This window comes from Euprymna scolopes, chromosome 25 (assembly GCF_053919585.1).
Source record: "Euprymna scolopes isolate OS-2025 chromosome 25, ASM5391958v1, whole genome shotgun sequence".
Classification (NCBI taxonomy): domain Eukaryota; kingdom Metazoa; phylum Mollusca; class Cephalopoda; order Sepiida; family Sepiolidae; genus Euprymna; species Euprymna scolopes.
In genome coordinates this window covers 51903995-51927153 of record NC_136506.1, presented here as the reverse complement: position 1 = coordinate 51927153, position 23159 = coordinate 51903995, and the positions used below count along the sequence as shown (strand labels likewise).

Below are 23159 nucleotides of genomic sequence, written 5' to 3'. Positions count from 1 at the left end.
TGCTGTAGTTGTTGTGATAACTTAGAAAATGTTTTTAGAAAACATAATAAAGAAAATTTAAGTGAACTCAACCAAAATGAATTGAAATCGTGTGGTTGTATAAATAAATCAAAATGACACCTTAGACATTTAATCCACAATTACTACTAAAGAAAATCCAAATATAAATAAATACTATATTGGCCTGGAAAAGATTTACCGATCATAAATACTCCTTCAATGATCCTTACATATATTTTATTTAAAACTTTATATGTACATATTAAAACATCGCTTCCTATAGAGAACTAACTAACCTAGACTTAACCTAATTGTAAAATGGGGCATATTAAAGAAAGCTAGTACTTTCAATTTTAAAATTCACTGTTATTTATGTTTTAACGAAATATTATATATTACTAGGCCCAAGGGTTGAGGTAAACTTCTAAATAAAAAAGAACGCCAGTTTAATATACCAGTCTTAATGTTTTTCGCACCGTTTTAATACTCTTTTACATTATAATCTTATTATTTTATTATTATTCTCCTGTTCGGTCTATCCATGTCATGTTAAATGTTTAATCACTATGCTATTCGATATTTTTCTTATTAACACACACACACACACACACACACACACACACACACACACACACACACACACACACACACACACACACACACACACACGCACACACACATACACACACACACACGCACGCACGCACACACGCACACACACATACACACACACATGTATTCATATCCGCTTCCTCCTGCAAACATTTTTATATGTTTTATTTTTATTTTTACTTTCTATCACTTCCTAATTACTTAGATACAATTTTCAAAGTTTTACTTAATGAAATTTTAATGTTGTAGAATCCTGTTCTATTTTAGTAGTATATTTTTAGTAGCATATCATTTCGTCTACATCTATATATGAGCATGTGTATGGGTGTATATATATTTTATATCTGTGTATAGATGAATGTGTATGCATATTATTCATAATTATGGTTATTATTAAACAAATTTTAACCTATTTTCTCATCATACATAACACCAAAATATTTATAGGTTTTTACTATTTCAAATTGCCCTTACTATATTGCTATACTTTTTATATATGTTTAAATTTCTCAAGATTTAAAACTCTAAATCCTTTATTTATCCTGATTAAATTTCCATGAGATAATTAGTAAAAAAATAATAGACATTAGAAAGTCAGATGATTGTTAAACAATATGTCACTTGCATTTTGTTATTTTTTGCGACGTGCTGTAACCTTATTTTACCCACGTGGACGTTAAATAAATGATCTTTATGCGTGTTTTTATATATGAGTTGTGTTATTCTTTTCTTTTTTTCTTACTCTTTCAGCTTCTTCCTCTTTTTCTCTTCCTATTCCCCTTGTTTGTATAGTTCCTTTAATTGTTCTTCATTTAGTTTTTCGATTCTACGATTTGTTAACACGTGACATTTTCTTTAAATTGTTATATCAAAGTGATTTTGTTATTATTCGGTCTCTATTCAAGGACAAAACCTTTCAGAGTAAGAAAAGTAATAACTAGCTGACCAAAACTTAGTTATGTCTGTGTAGTGACCATGTAAAATATTTATCTGAGCATCAATAAGAATATACCTTGTTCTTTTTTATTGAGTACGATTAATGACTTCGTAATATTCATTGGTTTTCATCTGTGGATATCTAAATCTGAAAGAATTTATATATATATATATATATATATATATACACATATATGTACATATATACAGAGATATATGTATGCATATATATACATATATATACATATATATACATATATATATATATATATACAAAGATATATGTATGCATATATATATACATACATATATACACACACACACACACATATATATATATATATATATACATGTATATATATATCCAATATACATAAATATATATATCCGATATACATAAATATATATTACGACCACCGCCAAACCGAAAGTGACGTAGGTTTAAATTTAGGCTAGCAATCGAAAAGAGGGGATGACTTTCGAAAATATCGGTGACAAAAGCGACCCCTCCCTGTGGAAAAGTGCCCAGTTGAGTGTAAAGATATTAATATTTTTAGCAAATTCTTCGGTATTTGTTGTCTGAAGGGTCGAGCTTCAAAACAATGGTGATCTTGTGAAAATCCTTAGGCAGACATGCACACATACATACATACATACATTTATAGATTGGTAGCTCGAATTTTCGACTCAAACCGATTAAAAAGCTTGCCCTATCTCTGAATACCATTTATGTAAAATTTCAAATGTTTAGACGAGAAATTGTTTGAGTAATCAGGTAAAGACCGCAGAGGTCAAAATTTTTAAAAACTTTGACCCCTATTATGACCCCTTAACATTTATTGTTTTGGGCTCAAATCAAGTTATTAAGTTAGACCCATGTCTACGAAAACTATATCTAAAATTTCAATTGTTTATACTCGAAATTGGCGGAGGAGTTTGGTAGAGTTCTCAAACCTTGACCTCTTAATAGCCAAATTCCTGGCCGAAAACGGATTACATAAATTTTCCCAAATCGCCATACCCTTTATACCAAATTTTGAGTCTGTAAACTTAAAATTGACAGAGTTATTGTGTAAGGAAATGTACACAGACAGATACACACACACAGACACAGACAGATAGACACTTTCAGTTTTATATATATATATATATATACATATAAATATACATATATACATATAAATATATATATATATATACATATGAATATATATATATATAAGTTATAAAAATATATATGGATATTATGCTACAAAGAATATTCCGCATTTCATTCTCGTGAGAATTCGTCTCGAATGAAACGCCGAACAGTCTGTTTAGCTTAATTGCGATATATATTTTCATAACTTACTACATAACTACCTATTTATTGAGCACTGTTGAAGTAAATACTGAAAATTTATGCATAAAATTATATTTTCGTATATTAATTTATGTGATGTACGCATATATGTATTTGTACATATATATATATATATACATGTATACGTATATATATATACTTATATATGTCTATATATATATTTATGTATATATTAAGTACATATATGCGTGCATATATTATTATACATATATATTATTGTACATATATATATATTATACATATATATATTATTGTGCATATATATATTATTATACATATATATATTATTGTACATATATATATTATTATACATATATATATATATATATATATATATATATATATATATATACACGCGTGTGCGTGCGTGCGTGCGTGTATGTGTATACCGCCTTTTTAAGTACTTTACAATAATTTATTCAACATATATTCAACTCTCTGCTGCATCAATAAATGTGATAATTAGAAAAAGTATAAATATTTAACTTAGTTGCGATAAGATTTATGTAAATTCGTTTGTTGCATTTGTTCACCTGGTGTCATTCAATTTCAGTCATTTTAGAATAAAATAAATTAGAAATTCTCAAAATTGTGTGCTCATATCATTTACCTTGTAAATTTATCGACAATTTTGCAAACTAACTTTATGTGTGTATATATATATATATATTTATATATATATATATATATATATGCACACATATATAAATATACTATATGCGTATATATACACACATATATATATATACATATGTGTACATATGCATATATATATATTTGCAAACTAATTTTATGTGTATAAATATATATATATATGCAAACATATATAAATATACTATATGCGTATATATATATACACATATATATACATATGTGTACATATGCATATATATATATATATATATATATATATGTGTGTGTGTGTGTGTGTGTGTGTGTGTGTGTGTTTCTTGAATGTTTTCATACGGGATGGTTGCCGAGTAATGGGAAGCATATAAGCAATTGAGCAATCTAAAGAACAATGGATTGAATGTTTATAAAAAAATTGCAAATGAAATCTTTAAATAATTCGCTTTCAAGAATTGTCGAAATAGTCTAACATTAGTCGTGGCCCATGCACTTTATGTTGACAAAACACAAGTTTTATTTACAGTATGTTTCCAGGTAAAAGATTGATTAAATACTCTTATTCATTTAGGCAGCATTGAAATTATTCGTGTTATTCGTTGTAACGAACACATTGGTTTTGGTTATGTTTTGTTAGGTAGATTTTCAAAGTCTCCCTTGATTCTAACATTGTTTCGTGTGACTTCAGTGTCAGCGTCCACTGAAGTCCTTTTCTCTGAAAATGCGTCTTCAATGTTACCGTTGGCTAATGTCTTAAGCTGTCCGTGCTCGTTTTTAAGTGGCACTTGTTCATCCAGATCCTTCATTTTATGCAGAGGTATGTCTGTTTGTTTTCGATTATTGTCGACCACTGAAGCTATCTTGTGCTCGCTGAATGACTGCCGGCTTCTGACAAAGTACTCAGAAAGGCTGGTGAACGGCGTAGAACGGTGAGCATTATCGCCACGAAAGTTTCTCTCCCAAAATCGAGCAATTTCAGATTTCACCTGAAAAGAAGATACGAAAAGTGTGAACATATCTGTAGAAATACACAAAAGAGAAATAAAAAATATACATTTTAAAATTAAAGGTAATATTCTAAAGTAGGGATTTGAATCTAAGATGTAGACATTTGTTTGCCTCGTTATGAGCGGAATCTTGAGGAAATATCGGTTTAAATGGAGGTCAATTGCTATCGCAAACCTGGCATAAATGTCAGAATTGGTCGCAGCTGCCTTAGTACTCCCTTTTTACTTGTATAAGCATTGTACTAGCTATCGAGTGAATTAGACGTTTGTGCAAGTTGAGAAACGTTTGTAGGAGAACTGCAATGTCATTCAAGCTGGCCCTGATTATTATTAACGCGAACATTAATTATACAAGGTAACATTAACTGTAACAAGGGGAGAGTGACTTGATTTTTAATCTTTCAAACATGATTTCAAAAACTAATTGTTCATATTTTCATTTTAATGTGTTGAAGCGTTTTGATTGATTTACTACTCAAGCTGCTGATGGTTTTATCAATTTGTCGAAAATTTCTTTTGCATATCTGGTACTACCTAAACACACACACACAAATATAAAAAAAAGCTGTTGCTGCAAAATGGATAAACATAGCAGAGTGGATCTTTAATGTATTCTATCTGGATTTTTATCCTCCATATAATTTACGATTGAAACTGAATAATGGTGTTACATACAACACAGACTATTTGAGGATTTTTATTGTTGGCTTTTTTAAAATTCCAAACACTACTTGCATTTAATGCGTTTTCTGTTGCTTTTCAATTAGAAAAATATTGTTACCACACGCGGCAGTACGACAGTAACAACCGTCAAGTCAACTGAACAACAAAACTAAACCGAACGCTTCCGTCTACACAATATTGTGCACGGTCGGCATAACATCGTCGATGTGATCCGACACCGCATCGAACAATTTCATCGATACTACCCGACATGCTACTAGAGTAACCTCTGTAGTTACACGAGTAGCGTGTTGGATCATTACGACGGAATTGTTCGCACCGTGTTGGGTCGTCGATGGAATTGTCGGGACCATGCCGGGTCGTATCAACGGAATTGTTCGTATCGTGTCGACGAAGTTGTTCGGGACCGTGATGGATCGTGTAGACGAAAGTGTTTGGCACCATATCGGATCGCATCGACGGCATTGTTTGTGTTGAGTTGTGTACACAGAAGTGTTCGGCTTATGTTTGTTGTTCGGTTGATCAGTTATCGCAGTCGGACAAACGTCTGCGATAACAATACTTTTATTTTGAATTGGCTCGTTTCTCTTCCCTTGTGAAGTTACAAGCTATTTCGTCCATTACCCAAAGCTTATACAAGCGTTTGATGGCGGTGACTCCGAACAGTAAATAGTGGAATGGCTGGAGAAAGCTGAACTGATATGTCAACTGGGTGGGATCAAGCGTATCGTGTGAGTCATCCCGATGTCCTTGTTAGGCGTCGCATATGCTGCGTAGGAGCGATTAAGTAAGGAAAAGCGCACGGATTCTAATTATGAAAATAAAACGCTGTACACAGTCCTTACTTTGGATCCCTTCGCTGGAGGGAAGCAGTTTGCAGCACGTCGCCTTCAATCAAGTGAAACGGTTGACAGAAATGTGCAAGATTGCGGTCCTGTTTGGCAGCGTATCAGATCAGTGCCTACAATACGCATTTATTGTTGGATTACGTAAACAAACGGAAAAAACTATTAGGAGCATTCCTCAGATGGAGAACCTATAACTGCCACACGTGCTAAAGAACTGCACTGGTGTGACAGAGTAGCTGTAGTAGCTGCAGGATCGGCACAATGCACATCTAACTCGCCACGGTATTATAAATATAGTGATAGCAATCATATGGTAAGCGATTGTCTACTGGATCGGGAGACAGTCAGAGGTGCTGATGTCATGCACCGAAGAAATATCACGTGTTATCTATGTAAGCGGCGTGGGGGCATTGCTCGATTTTGTCCAGAAAATGAGCAGGATTATAACGAGAGTTCAGCGTAACCCATCCTTCAAACTCTTGTAAATGGCGCATTACCGATTGCAACTGCTCACGTCAATGGAATAGGACGTTTTTGAATGCACACAGTCACTAGTCTTCAAGTCGTGTTGTAAGTTATGGAGAGGATTAAGTTACAATTCGAGCCGGACTTTTTTCTTTGAGAAATGGAGTCGTCGTGCAATAACTAGCCGTATAATGAGTGTTATCTATGTCTAGTCGTGTAATAGGTGCTAGCTATGCCTTGCTGAGTAATGTGGTTATGGCTAGCTTTGTCGTGTGGTTATGGCTAGCTTTGTCTAGAAGTTCTGAGCACGGGTTTATCCGAGATAATCTTTAAGGATCATGAGGGCGTGTAGTATGATATGCATTAATTTTCATATCAATGAATTAGCAACCCTAAAAATACGTTATAAAAAGACCGAAGGCTGAAAAACAGCTTTGGATGGTTCACAGCGGAAAGAACAGGTTATATGAAATAAGTCGAACACATGCTATCAAATATTTTTTTCTAATAAGATTACATTATCTTTATTTGCATTAAAATAAAATACAAAGAAGCACGACCGAATGTCGTTATAATCAAACGATGCCGACGCCAATCCCGAAAATCTGTTGATTTAAATTTACAACAAGCCGTTAAATAAGCTACTAAATAGTCTGTATTTACTATCCCTATCCCTAACCCTAACCCTAACCCAACGATTGTAGAATTAAACACAGATTTTAGAGAATCTAGCACTTCAATAACAGAAACTCAGTTCAGACAAAAATAAAATTTGCCTCAGCTTTCACTGGCGAGGACAAAGTAGATAAAGATATTATTTCAAAGCTTAAATCTATTATATTTTTTGCTAATAATATGCTAATAATATGGCAATGGAAGCAAGTTGCCACCAGATCATATTAAGAACGGCAATCCATAAATATTGGTAAATAAAGAATTAAGAAGGAATTTGAGGAATTATAAGATAAAATACCAATTTAAAATTACTAAAATATGTTAATGGGATTTTTATAGTGTAAATCTTTTGCAAAATTTGAAAAGATCAATTCCAAAGCTTCTATATTTTCACCGCCAATGCTCGAATCATCACTTTTCCCCATCGAAATGAATAGTTATCTTCTCGAGAATGACCTTTTCTGATAAGCTTCTAGGATTGATGTTCCCTCCAGACCTGAAATGGAAAACAATTGCTAAGACAATGGCTAAGATTACTGGAAAAATGATTGGATCATTCTATCGCTCCGTAAGAAGCAGTTACGCCCTGAGATGCAGTACTGCTGTCATATTTGCGAAGGAGAGCACTTTCCCGTTTTGACAAAATTGACTCTACAGCACCTTTTGCACAGAAAAGATGTTGTATCGTTACGTGCATTACAACAGTGAAGGACTAGCAATATCAGCTGAACCTAAATGCCTAGAAAACATTTACAGCAGGAACTTGTCTTTTCACAAAACACAGAACGAACTTTATTTCGCTCCTTAACAAAAATCAAAACGAAACTTCTACTAACAAAGTTTCTGTCCTAGAACATTCCATATGTGGAAAAAGTTTGCTTCCCACATGATTATAGCATGGCTATCGTCAAGTCTAATGTGAACAAACACTCATGGGCCTTGCATAGTCAATTCTTCTTAATCTTCTGCCCATCCCACCCATTTGCTTTTGATCCAATCATGGAAGTGTCCAATCGACGATACCCTTACCATCGTGTGTCCATCGTGCCTTGATAATTTTTGACACATCAGTAAAAAACAAAACTATCATATCTCAGATAGGACTGAAACTTGTTACTTTCTGAAAATATCTTACGCAATTTCATATCTAAACTATCAAAGTCAGTTGCCGTTTCTCGGAACACTTTAGTGATAATAGGAAAATAACAGAACAGTTCGTACGTAAAACGGTTCAGCCAATCAATTAGTTCGCCCCTCGTGTTTCTAACCATTCTGCATTCAAATCATTTTCATCTGATATTTATTACATTATAACATTAACAGAATAATCTTTCACATAAACTTTTCAATAAGAGACAGCATCACATTTAACTTGCTACAATTTTTTTTACTAAATCAACAACGATCATAAGCCAATTCCTATCGTAAAATAGTGCAGAAATATCGCTTAATCCAGAATAATTATAGAACAGATAACAAAAAAAAAGTGAATATCACATCAAATAAACCACAATTATTCAATTCTATGACAGATTACTGCTTCGCTGTAGTTGTTCACTGTTCACTGTCTTTATAAGTGGATGTGTTTTTATTTCATTTGGATTCTTGCTTCATTTGATATTTACTTCATTTGATATTTACTTCATTTGATATTTACTTCATTTGATATTTATTTCATTTGACATTTACTTCATTGATATTTACTTCATTTGATATTTACTTCATTTGATATTTACTTATTTTGATATTTACTTCATTTGATATTACCTTCACTTGATATTTACTTCATTTAATATTTACTTCATTTGATATTTACTTAATTTGATATTTGCTTCATTTGATATATACTTCATTTGATACTTGCTTCATTTGATATTTGCTTCATTTGATATTTACTTCATTTGATATTTGCTTCATTTGATATTTACTTCATTTGATATTTACTTCATTTGATATTTACTTCATTTGATATTTGCTTCATTTGATATTTATTTCATTTGATATATACATCATTTGATATTTGCTTCATTTGATATTTACTTCATTTGAGATATACTTCATTTGATATTTACTTCATTTGATATTTGCTTCATTTGATATTTATTTCATTTGACATTTACTTCATTGATATTTACTTCATTTGATATTTACTTCATTTGATATTTACTTCATTTGATATTTACTTCATTTGATATTTTCTTCATTTGATATTTGCTTCATTTGATATTTGCTTCATTTGATATTTACTTCATTTGATATTTGCTTCATTTGATATTTACTTCATTTGATATTTGCTTAATTTGATATTTACTTCATTTAATATTTACTTCATTTGATATTTGCTTCATTAAATATTTACTTCATTTAATATTTACTTCATTTGATATTTGCTTCATTTGATATTTGCTTCATTTGATATTTACTTCATTTGATATTTGCTTAATCTGATATTTACTTCATTTGATATATACTTCATTTGATATTTGCTTCATTTAGCATTGGCTTCATTTGATATTTACTTCATTTGATATTTACTTCATTAGATATTTACTTCATGTGAAATTTACTTCGTTTGATATATACTTCATTTGATATTTGCTTCATTTGATATTTAATGCATTTGATTTTTACTTCATTTGATATTTTCATCATTTGACATTTGCTTCATTTTATATTTACTTCATTTGATATTTACTTCATTTGATATTTATTTCTTTGATATTTATTTTATTTTATATTTGCTTCATTTGTTATTTACTTCATTTGATATTTTTTCACTTGATATTTGCTTCATTTGATATTTACTTCATTTTATATTTACTGCATTTGATATTTATTCATGTGATATATACTTCGTTTGATATTTACTTCATTTGATATTTTTTTACTTGATATTTGCTTCATTTGATATTTACTTCATTTTATATTTACTGCATTTGATATTTATTAATGTGATATATACTTCGTTTGATATTTACTTCATGGTATATATACTTCGTTCGATATTCACTTCATTTGATATTTGCTTGATTTCATATTTGCTTCATTTTATATTTGCTTCATTTGATATTTAATTCATTTGATATTTACTTCATTTTATATGGCTGACTGGGATAGCTTCCGTACATTTATATCTGATCTACCTCTGCATTCCATGTTTAAAAAGGATGTGTCCTCTATAGTATTAGACCTGACGGAATGGTTAATTGTAGGTATTGACCGTTTCATACCCTCGAAAAAATTTCAGCAAAAACCTAACAGCCAGCCATGGTTCTCTCCAGAATGTGCTGCTGCCATTGCGCACAGAAATCACTTTTTCTACTGCTTCCAACGTAATAGATGTATGGAAACTAAATCCGCTTTCAGGACTGCCAGCAACCATTGTAAGAAAGTAATAAAGAACGCTAGAGTTGTATGCTCAATCTGTTAAGTCCAAAGTAGCTGAGCAGCGGCTTGGTTCCCACCAGTTTTGGCAAATAGCAAACAGAATTCTGAACAGAAGCGTGTGCTCCATCCCAACTATTATCAATGGACCTGAGGTAATCTCGTCAGCATCAGACAAAGCCAAACTCTTTGTCAAGAACTTTGCAGCCAATTCTACCCTTTGCGACCAAGGCCGCCAACCCCCAATATTTCCTCCTGTATCAGAAAACACGCTATGTGATATACGTATATCTGTATGTGATGTTGCCAAGCTAATCAAAAACCTTGATTCCAGTAAAGCAACTGGCCCTGACGGTATTCCAATTATAGTACTCAAAAAACTTCAACCAGAACTAGCGCCCATACTTAAAAATTTGTTTAAACGTTGTCTTAAGGAGAATAGTTTCCCACCTCCCTGGAAAATTTCATCACTATTCCCTGTATTTAAGAATTCAGGTGATCGCTCATCCCCCTCTCAGTACAGGCCAATAAGTCTCCTGTGCGTCATGAGTAAGTTGTTGGAATCTGTGTTAAATACAGAAGTAATCAACCATCTCAACAAAAATAACCTTCTTAGAGACACTCAATATGGTTTCCGTTCTGCTAGATCTACAGCAGATGTGCTTACAGTTATATCTCATAGGATTAGTGAATCTCTCGACGGAGGCCACCTTTCTAGGGCAATTGCTCTTGACATATCTAAGGCCTTTCATAGAGTATGGCATAAAGGTTTACTTCATAAGATCTCTAGCTATGGTATAGCTGGAAATGTCTTCTCAATTATTAAATCATTTCTTTCTGATAGGTTCTTAAGAGTAGTAGTTGAGAGGCAAAAATCAGAAGCTCACAGTATTAATGCCGGTGTCCCTCAGGCGTCCATCCTGGGCCCAACTCTTTTCCTTATCTACATTAATGATCTTCCAAATCACATCCTTACATCATTTGTAGACATTTATGCCGACGACGCTACCATTTATGGTAGCACATCTAAGACAGTAAACGACCAAGTTCTCTCCAATTCTCTCTCCTCTGATCTTAAGCACGTAGTACAATGGGGAAAGGAGTGGCTGGTTACTTTTAATGCATCTAAAACCAAATTTTCATTACTAATGATTATTATATTGTCTAATGTCTACTGTACACTCTTTAACCCTTATCCTTGAGTGGCCTCTTTGCCTTGATAAGTGGTGATGCCTATGTAAAAAAACAAAAAAACTTCATTTGATATTTACTTCATTTGATTTTATTTCACTTGATATTTCATTTGATTTTATTTCACTTGATATTTACTTCATTTGATATTTACTTCATTTGATATTTAAATCATTTGACATTTGCTTCGCGTGATATTTACTTAATTTGATATTTATTTAATTTGATATTTACTTCATTTGATTTTTACTTCATTTGATATTTAGTTTATTTTATATTTACTTCATATGATATTTGCTTAATGTGATATTTACTTCATTTTGTATTTGGTTCATATGATATGTACTTTATTTGGTATTTACTTCATTTAATATTTACTTCATGTAATATTTCCTTCATTTGATATTTGCTTCATTTTATATTTACTTCATTCGATATTTACTTCATTTCATATTTCCTTGATTTGATATTTGGTCCATTTAATATTTACTCTATTAAGTCCTTGCTTCATTTGATATTTACCTACTTTGATATTTACTTCATTTGTTATTGGATTAATGTGATTTTTACTTCATTTAGTATTTGCTTCATTTGATATTTACTTCATTTGATATTTACTTCATTTAATATTTTCTTCATTTGATATTTACTTAATTTAGTATAAGCTTAATTTGATATTTTCGTCATTTGAAATTTACTTCATTTGATATTTGCTTCATTTTATATTTACTTCATTTGATATTTACTTCTTTTCATATTTCCTTGATTTGATATTTGGTCCATTTAATATTTACTTCATTTGATATTTACTTCATTTGATATTTACTTAATTTAGTATAAGCTTAATATTATATTTTCGTCATTTGAAATTTAGTAAATTTGATACAAAATCCACTTGGTATTTACTTCATTTTATCTTTACTTCATTTGATATTAAATTCTATCTGATAATTACTGCATTTGGTATTTGCTTCATTTGATATTTACTTTATTTAGTGTGTGGTTCAATTGATATTTACTTCATTTGGTATTTACTTCATTTGATATTTTCTTTATTTGATATTTACTTAATTTTATGTGCTTCATTTTATATTTACTTCATTTAGTATTTGCTTCATTTGATACTTACTTCATTTGATATTTACTTAATTTTATGTGCTTCATTTGATATTTTCTTAATTTTATTTGCTTCATTCGATATTCACTTCATCTTATATTTATTTATTTGACTTTTGCTTCACTTGGTATGTGCTTTATTTTATATTTACTTCATTTGATATTTACTTCATTTGTTTATTTACTTCATTTAGTATTTTCTTATCTCGATAGTTACTACATTTTAAATTTACTTCATTTGATATTTACTTTACTGGGTATTCGCTTCATTTGATATTTACTTCATTTGATATTTACTTTATTTGATATTTATTTTATTTTGTATTTGCGTGTTTTGATATTTTTTTCGTTTAGTATGTGCTTCATTTGATAAATATTTCATTTGATATTTACTTCACGTGATATTTACTTCATTTGATATTTCCTTCAGTTTATATTTCCTTCATTTGATATTTGCTTAATTTGATATTTACTTCATTTTATTTTTGCTTCATTTGATATTTTTTCATTTGATATTTACCTCATTTGATATATATTTCATTTGATATTTACTTCATTTGATATTTACTTAACATGCTTCATTTGATATTTACTTCATTTCGTATTAGCTTCATTTGATATTGACTTTACCTGATGTTTGCTTTTTTTGATATTTGCTTCATTTTGTATATAATTTATTTGATATTTACTTCATTTAATATTTACTTTATTTGATATTTACTGCGTTAAATATTTGCTTCATTTGATACTTACTTAATTTAGTATTTGCTGCATTTGATATTTACTTCATTTAGTATATACTTTATTTGGTATTTACTTCATTTGATATTTACTTAATTTCATTTACTTCATTTTATATATACTCAATTTTGTTTTCTTTTATTTAATATAAGTTTTAATTTTATATTTACTTAAATTGACTTTTGCTTCACTTTGTATTTGCTTGATTTGATATTTACTTCATTGGTTTTTACTTCATTTGATATTTACTTCATTTAGTATTTTCTTCATTTGATATTTACTTCTTATAGTATTTAATCTGATATATTTACTTCATTAGATATTTACTAAATTTTTATAATTCCTTCACTTGGGTTTTGGTTCATTTGACATTTGCTCCATTTAATATTTACTTCATTTGATATATTCTTCATTTTATATATGCTTCATTTGATATTTGCTTCATTTGATATTTACTTCATTTGATATTTTACTTCATACGATATTTCTTTCATTTATTGTTTACTTAATTTGACATTTGCTTCATTTGATATTTACTTCATTTGATATTTACTCAATTTGATATGTTTTTCACTTGGTGTTTGCTTCATTTCGTATTTGCTTAATTTTATATTTACTTCATTTGATATTTACTTCATTTGATATGTGCTTCATACGATATTTACTTCATTTAGTATTTTCCTCATCTGATATTCACTTCATTTGATATTTACTTGGTTTGATATTTGTTTCATTTGATATTTACTTCATTTTGTATTTGGTTCATATGATATATACTTTATTTGGTATTTACTTCATTTGGTATTTTTTTATTTGATATTTTATCTATTTAATATTTGCTTCATTTCATATTTACTTCAGTTGATATTTACTTAATTTTACTTACTTCATTTTATATATACTCAATTTTGTTTGCTTTATTGGGTATTTACTTAATTTTATATTTACTTAAATTGACTTTTGCTTCACTTGGTATTTGCTTGATTTTATATTTACTTCATTTAATATTTACTTGATTTAGTATTTTCTTCATTTTATATTTACTGCAGTTTGTATTTTCTTATTTGATATTTACTTCATTAGATATTTACTATATTTTTATATTTCCTTCACTTGGGTTTTGGTTCATTTGACATTTGCTTCATTTAATATTTACTTCATTTGATATTTACTTTATTTTATATATACTTCATTTGATATAGGCTTCATTTTATATTTACTTCATTTGGTATGTACTTCATTTGACATTTGCTTCATTCAATATTTTCTTCATTTGATGTCTACTTCATTTGATATTTTACTTCATACGATATTTATTTCATTTAGTATTTTCCTAATTTGACATTTGCTTCATTTGATATTTACGTCATTTGATATTTACTTCATTTAGTATTGGCTTCATTTTATATTTATTCATGTGGTATTTACTTCATTTGATATTGGCCTTATTTGATATTTACCTTACTTGGTATTTACTCTGATATTTACTTCATTTGATATTTGCTTCATTTGGTATTTAACTTCATTTACTATTTGCTTAAATTAATATTTACTTAATTTTGTATTGGCTTCATTTAGAAATATACTTCATTTGGTATTAAGATCATTTGAGATTTACATCATTTGATATTTGCTTCATTTGATATTTACTTCACTTGGTATTTGCTTCGTTTGGTATTTACTTCATTTTATATTTACTTCATTGGATATTTGCTTCATTTGATATTACTTTATTCGATGCTTACTTCATTTGATATTTACTGCATTTAGTGTTTCCTCCATTTGATATTTACTTCATTTGATACTTACTTCATTTGATTTTTACTTAATTTAATATTTTCTTTATTTAATATTTACTTCATTTAGTATTTGCATCAGTTGATATTTATTTCATTTGAGATTTATTCATTTAATAGTTACTTCATTTCATATTTGGTTCATTTGATGTTTGGTTCATTTGGTATAAGTTTCGTTTTGTATTTACTTCACTTTATATTTACTTCATTTGATATCTACTTCATTTGATACTTGCTTCATTTGATATTAATTTAATTCGATATTTACTTCATTTGATATTTACCACATTTAGTATACGTTTCATTTTATATTTACTTTATTTGATATTTACTTCAATTGATTTTTGCTTAATTTAATATTTGCTTCATTTAGTATTTACATTATTTGCTATTTACTTTATTTGATATTTGCTTCATTTTTTATTTACTTCATTGGATATTTAATTAATTTGATATTTACTTCAGTTGATTTTTGCCTCATTTGATATGTGCTTCATTTTATATTTACTTCATTGGACATTCACTTCCTTTGATATTTGATTCATTTGATATTAACTTCATTTAATATTTTCTTGAGGTAATATTTACTTTATTTAGTATTTGCATCAGTTGATATTTACTTCATTTGAGATTTATTCCTTTGATGTTTTGTATTTGGTTCATTTGATATTTACTTCATTTTGTATTTGCTACATTTGATATTTACTTTATTTGCTAGTTACTTCCTTTGATATTTACTTCACTTGTGTTTTGCTTCATTTGATATTTACTTCATATGATATTTACTTAATTTGATAGTTGCTTGATTTGATAGTTACATCATGTTATATTTACTTCCCTTGGTATTTAATCACTTTATAGTTACTTAATTCGATATTTACTTCATTTGATATTTACTTAATTTAATATTTGCTTCATTTTATATTTACTTACTTTGATATTTACTTCGTTTTTTATTTGATTCATTTTATATGTACTTAATTTACTATTAGCTTCATTTGATATTTACTTCACTTGGAATTTGCTATTTTTGATAATTATTTAAATTTGTATTTTCTGCATTTGATATTTGCTTTATTTATATATGCTTCATTTGATATTTACTTCATTTTGTATTTTCTACATTTGATATTAACTTCATTTGATATTTTCTTCATTTGATATTTACATCACTTAGTATTTGCTTCATTTGATGTTTACTTAATTTGATACTTACTTCATTTTATATTTCCTTCATTTTATATATAACGTCACTTGGTGTTTGTTTCATTATATATTTGCTTCATTTTATATTTAATCCATTTAATATTTACTTCATTTGATATTTACTTTATTTGATATTTGCTTCCTTTTATATTTACTTCATTTAGTATTTGCTTAATTTAATATTTACTTAGTTTTGTATGGGCTTCATTTAGAAATTTACTGCATTTGATATTAATTCATTTGATATTTACTTAATTTAATATTTTCTTTATTTAATATTTACTTCATTTAGTATTTGCATCAGTTGATATTTACTTCATTTGAGATTTATTCATTTGATATTTACTTTATTTTATATTTACTTCATTTGATATTTTCTTGATTTGATAGTTACTTCACTTTTGTTTTTCTTCATTTGATTTTTACTTCATATGATATTTACTTTATTTGATAGTTGCTTGATTTGATATTTACATCATGTTATATTTACTTCCCTAGGTATGTAATCATTTGATATTTACTTCATTTGATGTTTACTTCATTTGATATTTGCTTCATTTGATATTTTCTTTATTTGATATTTACTTCATTTGATATTTACTTCATTTTATATTTACTTCATTTAGTATTGGCTTCATTTGATATTTACTTACTTTGATATTTACTTTGTTTTTATGTAATTCATTTGATATTTACTGAATTACCTATTTGCTTAATTTGACATTTACTTTATTTTATATTTACTTCATTTGATATTTGCTTCATTTAATATTTGCTTCATTTGGTATTTTCTACGTTTGAAATTTACTTAATTTGATATTTAATTCACTTTTATATTTTCCTCATTTGATATTTACTTGATTTGATATTTACTTAATTTGATAATTACTTCATTTGATATTTATTCCATTTAGTATTTGTTTCATTTGATATTTACTTCATTTGTTATGTACTATATTTGATATTTTTTTATTTGATATTTACTTCATTTAGTATTTGCTTCATTTGATTTATATTTCATTTGATATTTACTTCATTTGATATTTGCTTCTTTTGATATTTACTTCTTTTGATATTTACTTTATTTTATATTATCTTTATTTGATATGTACTTCATTTTATATTTACTTTACTTGCTTCATTTGATATTTACTTCACTTTGTATTTGCTTTCTTCGATATTTACTTCATTTGATATTTTTCTTCATTTGATATGTACTTTACTTGATGTTTGCTTCGTTTGATATTTGCTTCATTTGATATTTACTCACTTTGATATTTACTTTATTTGATATTTAATTCATTTGACATTTGCTTCATTTGACATTTACTTCATTTTATATTTATTTTATTTTATATTTATTTAAGTTGATATTTACTTTATTTGATATTTACTTAAATTGATATTGGCTACATTTAATACTTATTTCATTTAGTATTTGCTTCATCTGATATTCACTTCATTAGATATTTTTTTGATTTGATATTTGCTACATTTGATATTTACTTCATTTAGTATATGCTTCATTAGATATGTACTTCATTTGATATTTACTTAATTTTATATTTGCTTTATTTGATAGTTCCCTTTTTTGAGTTTTACTTTACTTGGTATATGCTTCATTGTATATTTACTTTACTTAGTATTTGCTCCATTTGATATTTACTTCAGTTGATATTTACTTCATTTGATATTTGCTTCATTTTTTTTTTACTTCATTTTATATTTGATTCATTTTATATTTACTTCATTTGATATTAGCTTCATTTGATATTTACTCCACTTGGTATTTGCTTTATGTTATGTTTACTTCATTTGTAATAAACCTTATTGTATATTTACTTCACTTAGTGTTTGTTTCATCTGATATTTACTTCATTTAATATTTAGTCCAGTAGATATTTACTTCCTTTGCCACTTTCTTCATATCATATTTGCTTCATCTAATATTTACTTAATTTAGTATTTCCTTCATTTGATTTTGACTTCATCTGATATTTACTCAATTTGATATTTACTTCATTTAATATTGGCTTCATTCGATATTTACTTCATTTAATATTTACTTCATTTAGTGTTTGCTTCAATTCCTTTTTACTTCATTTGATATTTACTTCATTTGACATTTACATTATTTGATATTAACTTAATTTTATATGTACTACATTTGATATTTACTTCATCTGATATTTATGTCCTTTGATATTTATTTCACTTGATATTTGCTTCATTTGATATTTTATTGATTTGATATTTACTCCATTTGATATTTACTTTATTTGATATTTGTTTCCTTTGATATGTATTTCACATGACATGTGCTACATTTTTTATTTACTTCATTTAATATTTACTTCATTTGATATTTGCTTCATTCAACATTTGCTTCATTTGATATTTACTTTATTTGATATTTGTTTCATGTAATTTTGTCTTCATTTAGTATTTGCATTACTTGATATTTACTGTATTTGAAATTTACTTCATTAGATATTTACTTATCTTGGTATTTGCGTCATTTGATATTTACTTTATTTGATATTTACTTCATTTTATATTTACTTCATTGTATATTTACTTCATTTAGTATGTTCTTTCATGTGATATTTACTTCGTTTGGTATATACTTTTTTGTATATTTTCTTCATTTGATATATATTTCATTTGATATTTACTTTATTAAATATTTACTTTATTTGATATTTGCCGCATTTGATATTAGCTTCATTTGATGTTTACTTCATTTTATATTTACTTCATTTGATATGTACTTATTTTGATATTTATTTCATTTAGTATTTGCTTATTTGATATTTACTTACATCGGTTTTTGCTTTATTTGATATTTAATTCATTTGATATGTACTTCATTTGATATTTACTTCATTAGATATTTACTTCATGTGATATTTTCTTCATTTGATATTTATTTCATTTGATAATTACTTTATTTGATATTTGCTTCATTTTTATATTTATTTCATTTGATATTTATTCTATTTGATATTTACGTAATTTGATATTTACTTCATTTGATATTTACTTCATTTGATATTTGCTTTGTTTGATATTTACTTCATTTGATATTTATTTCATTTCATATTTATTTCATTTTATATTTATTTCATTTTATATTTACTTCATTTGATATTTACTTCATTTGATAGTTGCTTGATTTGATATTTACATCATGTTATATTTACTTCCCTAGGTATGTAATCATTTGATATTTACTTCATTTGATATTTACTTCATTTGATATTTGCTTCATTTGTATTTTCTTTATTTGATATTTACTTCATTTGATATTTACTTCATTTTATATTTACTTCATTTAGTATTGGCTTCATTTGATATTTACTTACTTTGATATTTACTTTGTTTTTATGTAATTCATTTGATATTTACTGAATTACCTATTTGCTTCATTTGACATTTACTTTATTTTATATTTACTTCATTTGATATTTGCTTCATTTAATATTTGCTTCATTGGGTATTTTCTACGTTTGAAATTTACTTAATTTGATATTTAATTCACTTTTATATTTTCCTCATTTGATATTTACTTGATTTGATATTTACTTAATTTGATAATTACTTCATTTGATATTTATTCCATTTAGTATTTGTTTCATTTGATATTTACTTCATTTGTTATGTACTATATTTGATATTTTTTTATTTGATATTTACTTCATTTAGTATTTGCTTCATTTGATTTATATTTCATTTGATATTTACTTCATTTGATATTTGCTTCTTTTGATATTTACTTCTTTTGATATTTACTTTATTTTATATTATCTTCATTTGATATGTACTTCATTTTATATTTACTTTACTTGCTTCATTTGATATTTACTTCACTTTGTATTTGCTTTCTTCGATATTTACTTCATTTGATATTTTTCTTCATTTGATATGTACTTTACTTGATGTTTGCTTCGTTTGATATTTGCTTCATTTGATATTTACTCACTTTGATATTTACTTTATTTGATATTTAATTCATTTGACATTTGCTTCATTTGACATTTACTTCATTTTATATTTATTTTATTTTATATCTATTTTAGTTGATATTTACTTTATTTGATATTTACTTAAATTGATATTGGCTACATTTAATACTTATTTCATTTAGTATTTGCTTCATCTGATATTCACTTCATTAGATATTTTTTTGATTTGATATTTGCTACATTTGATATTTACTTCATTTAGTATATGCTTCATTAGATATGTACTTCATTTGATATTTACTTAATTTGATATTTGCTTTATTTGATAGTTCCCTTTTTTGAGTTTTACTTTACTTGGTATATGCTTCATTGTATATTTACTTTACTTAGTATTTGCTTCATTTGATATTTACTTCATTTGATATTAGCTTCATTTGATATTTACTCCACTTGGTATTTGCTTTATGTTATGTTTACTTCATTTGTAATAAACTTTATTGTATATTTACTTCACTTAGTGTTTGTTTCATCTGATATTTACTTCATTTAATATTTAGTCCAGTAGATATTTACTTCCTTTGCCACTTTCTTCATATCATATTTGCTTCATCTAATATTTACTTAATTTAGTATTTCCTTCATTTGATTTTGACTTCATCTGATATTTACTCAATTTGATATTTACTTCATTTAATATTGGCTTCATTCGATATTTACTTAATTTAATATTTACTTCATTTAGTGTTTGCTTCAATTCCTTTTTACTTCATTTGATATTTACTTCATTTGACATTTACATTATTTGATATTAACTTAATTTTATATGTACTACATTTGATATTTACTTCATCTGATATTTATGTCCTTTGATATTTATTTCACTTGATATTTGCTTCATTTGATATTTAATTGATTTGATATTTACTCCATTTGATATTTACCTTATTTGATATTTGTTTCCTTTGATATGTATTTCACATGACATGTGCTACATTTTTTATTTACTTAATTTAATATTTACTTCATTTGATATTTGCTTCATTCGACATTTGCTTCATTTGATATTTACTTCATTTGATATTTGCTTCATTCGACATTTGCTTCATTTCATATTTACTTTATTTGATATTTGTTTCATTTGATATTTATTTCATTTGATATTTATTTCATTTTATATTTACTTCATTTGATATTAGCTTCCTTTTATATTTACTTCATTTTATATTTAATTCATTGGATATTTATTTCATTTGATATTTACTTCATTTGATATTTACTTTATTTTGTCTGCTTCATTTGATAGTTACTTTATTGGATATTTATTTCTTTTGATATTTACTTCATTTGGTAATAACTTCATTTGATATTTGCTTTGTTTGATATTTACTTCATTTGATATTTATTTTATTTGATATTTTTTTCATTTTATATTTATTTCATTTTATATTTACTTCATTTGATATTTACTTCATTTGATATTAGCTTCCTTTTATATTTACTTCATTTTATATTTATTTCATTTTATATTTACTTCATTTTATATTTACTTCATTGGATATTTATTTCATTTTATATTTACTTCATGTGATACTTACTTTATTTTGTCTGCTTCATTTGATATTTGCTTAAATTTTTAAAAAGAACTTCTTAATTGCAATACACCCACAAATGTCACACCTTGGCACAGAAACAAGAATATCAGAAATACGGTCACATATTTCGAACTGTCTTTAAAAGTGATCTACATTTTTCTTATCTGCTTTTCCTCGCGCAACGTCGGGACACGTGTGAGTTAGTTTTAATATATTCTAGCCATATTTCCATTGTTACTATGAGATTATAATAGAATATTTTTGAGAAGGTTTGTTTAATTGATTCGTTTTACAGCAAATCAACACTTTACGGGTTATTTTATGATATGATAACTTCTTAAGTTCCAGTCAGATTTAAACCATTTCCAAACAACTTAAAATTTTGACCGCATTATCTCACGTTTTCCAAGATGCAGCATTGGATATGTGTGCGTCATTATTTTTTAACAATTTTAATAAATGAAAATTAGTTCTAAATTCAAATGTGTAACTATCAGCATCCCGATTTTTCATTAAGTTTAAGTGTTTACAGTAAATGTGGAAAATATCCATTTCGTACATACATTCGTAATAACACTTTTTAAGCAAAAGTCATTAAATCGAAAATGTATAATTAATACACAATCTCATTACCGTATAAATTTGGTACACTTTGTTGGATTATAAAACAAATAAAACAATGAGAAATAAGTTGAAATCGAAACGACTCATTAGTACGTACCTCGCAATTCGCAAAACATAGTAGAATCGCCACGACAAAACCCTGTACCAAAAAAGCAACACAATGATTATATTTTTAAATAAAAACATTTATAATTATATTACATGATTACTTATTTATAAAATATCATGAATCTCAAATCGGAAACAATTTTAGTGTTCATCTTGAATAAACACCCATAGATTTGCAGTGTGTCGCAACCAGTTTCGACTGCAAACGGAAAATGTCGA

At 27.0% G+C, this 23159-nt stretch overlaps 1 protein-coding gene across 1 annotated transcript in view; it reads right to left on the bottom strand.

Annotated features, from left to right (window-relative positions):
- Positions 1-3895: 3895 nt before the first annotated feature.
- Positions 3896-23159, bottom strand: part of LOC145247348 (vasoactive intestinal polypeptide receptor-like) — a 489053-nt gene continuing 469789 nt past the window's right edge. Inside the window, exons 12-13 of the mRNA XM_080109023.1 lie at positions 22930-22971; positions 3896-4524 (exon numbers count right to left, since the gene is read on the bottom strand). Coding sequence (XP_079965149.1) covers positions 4162-4524; positions 22930-22971 — 405 coding nt within the window. The 3' untranslated portion in view covers positions 3896-4161. The remainder of the gene's footprint in view (positions 4525-22929; positions 22972-23159) is intronic.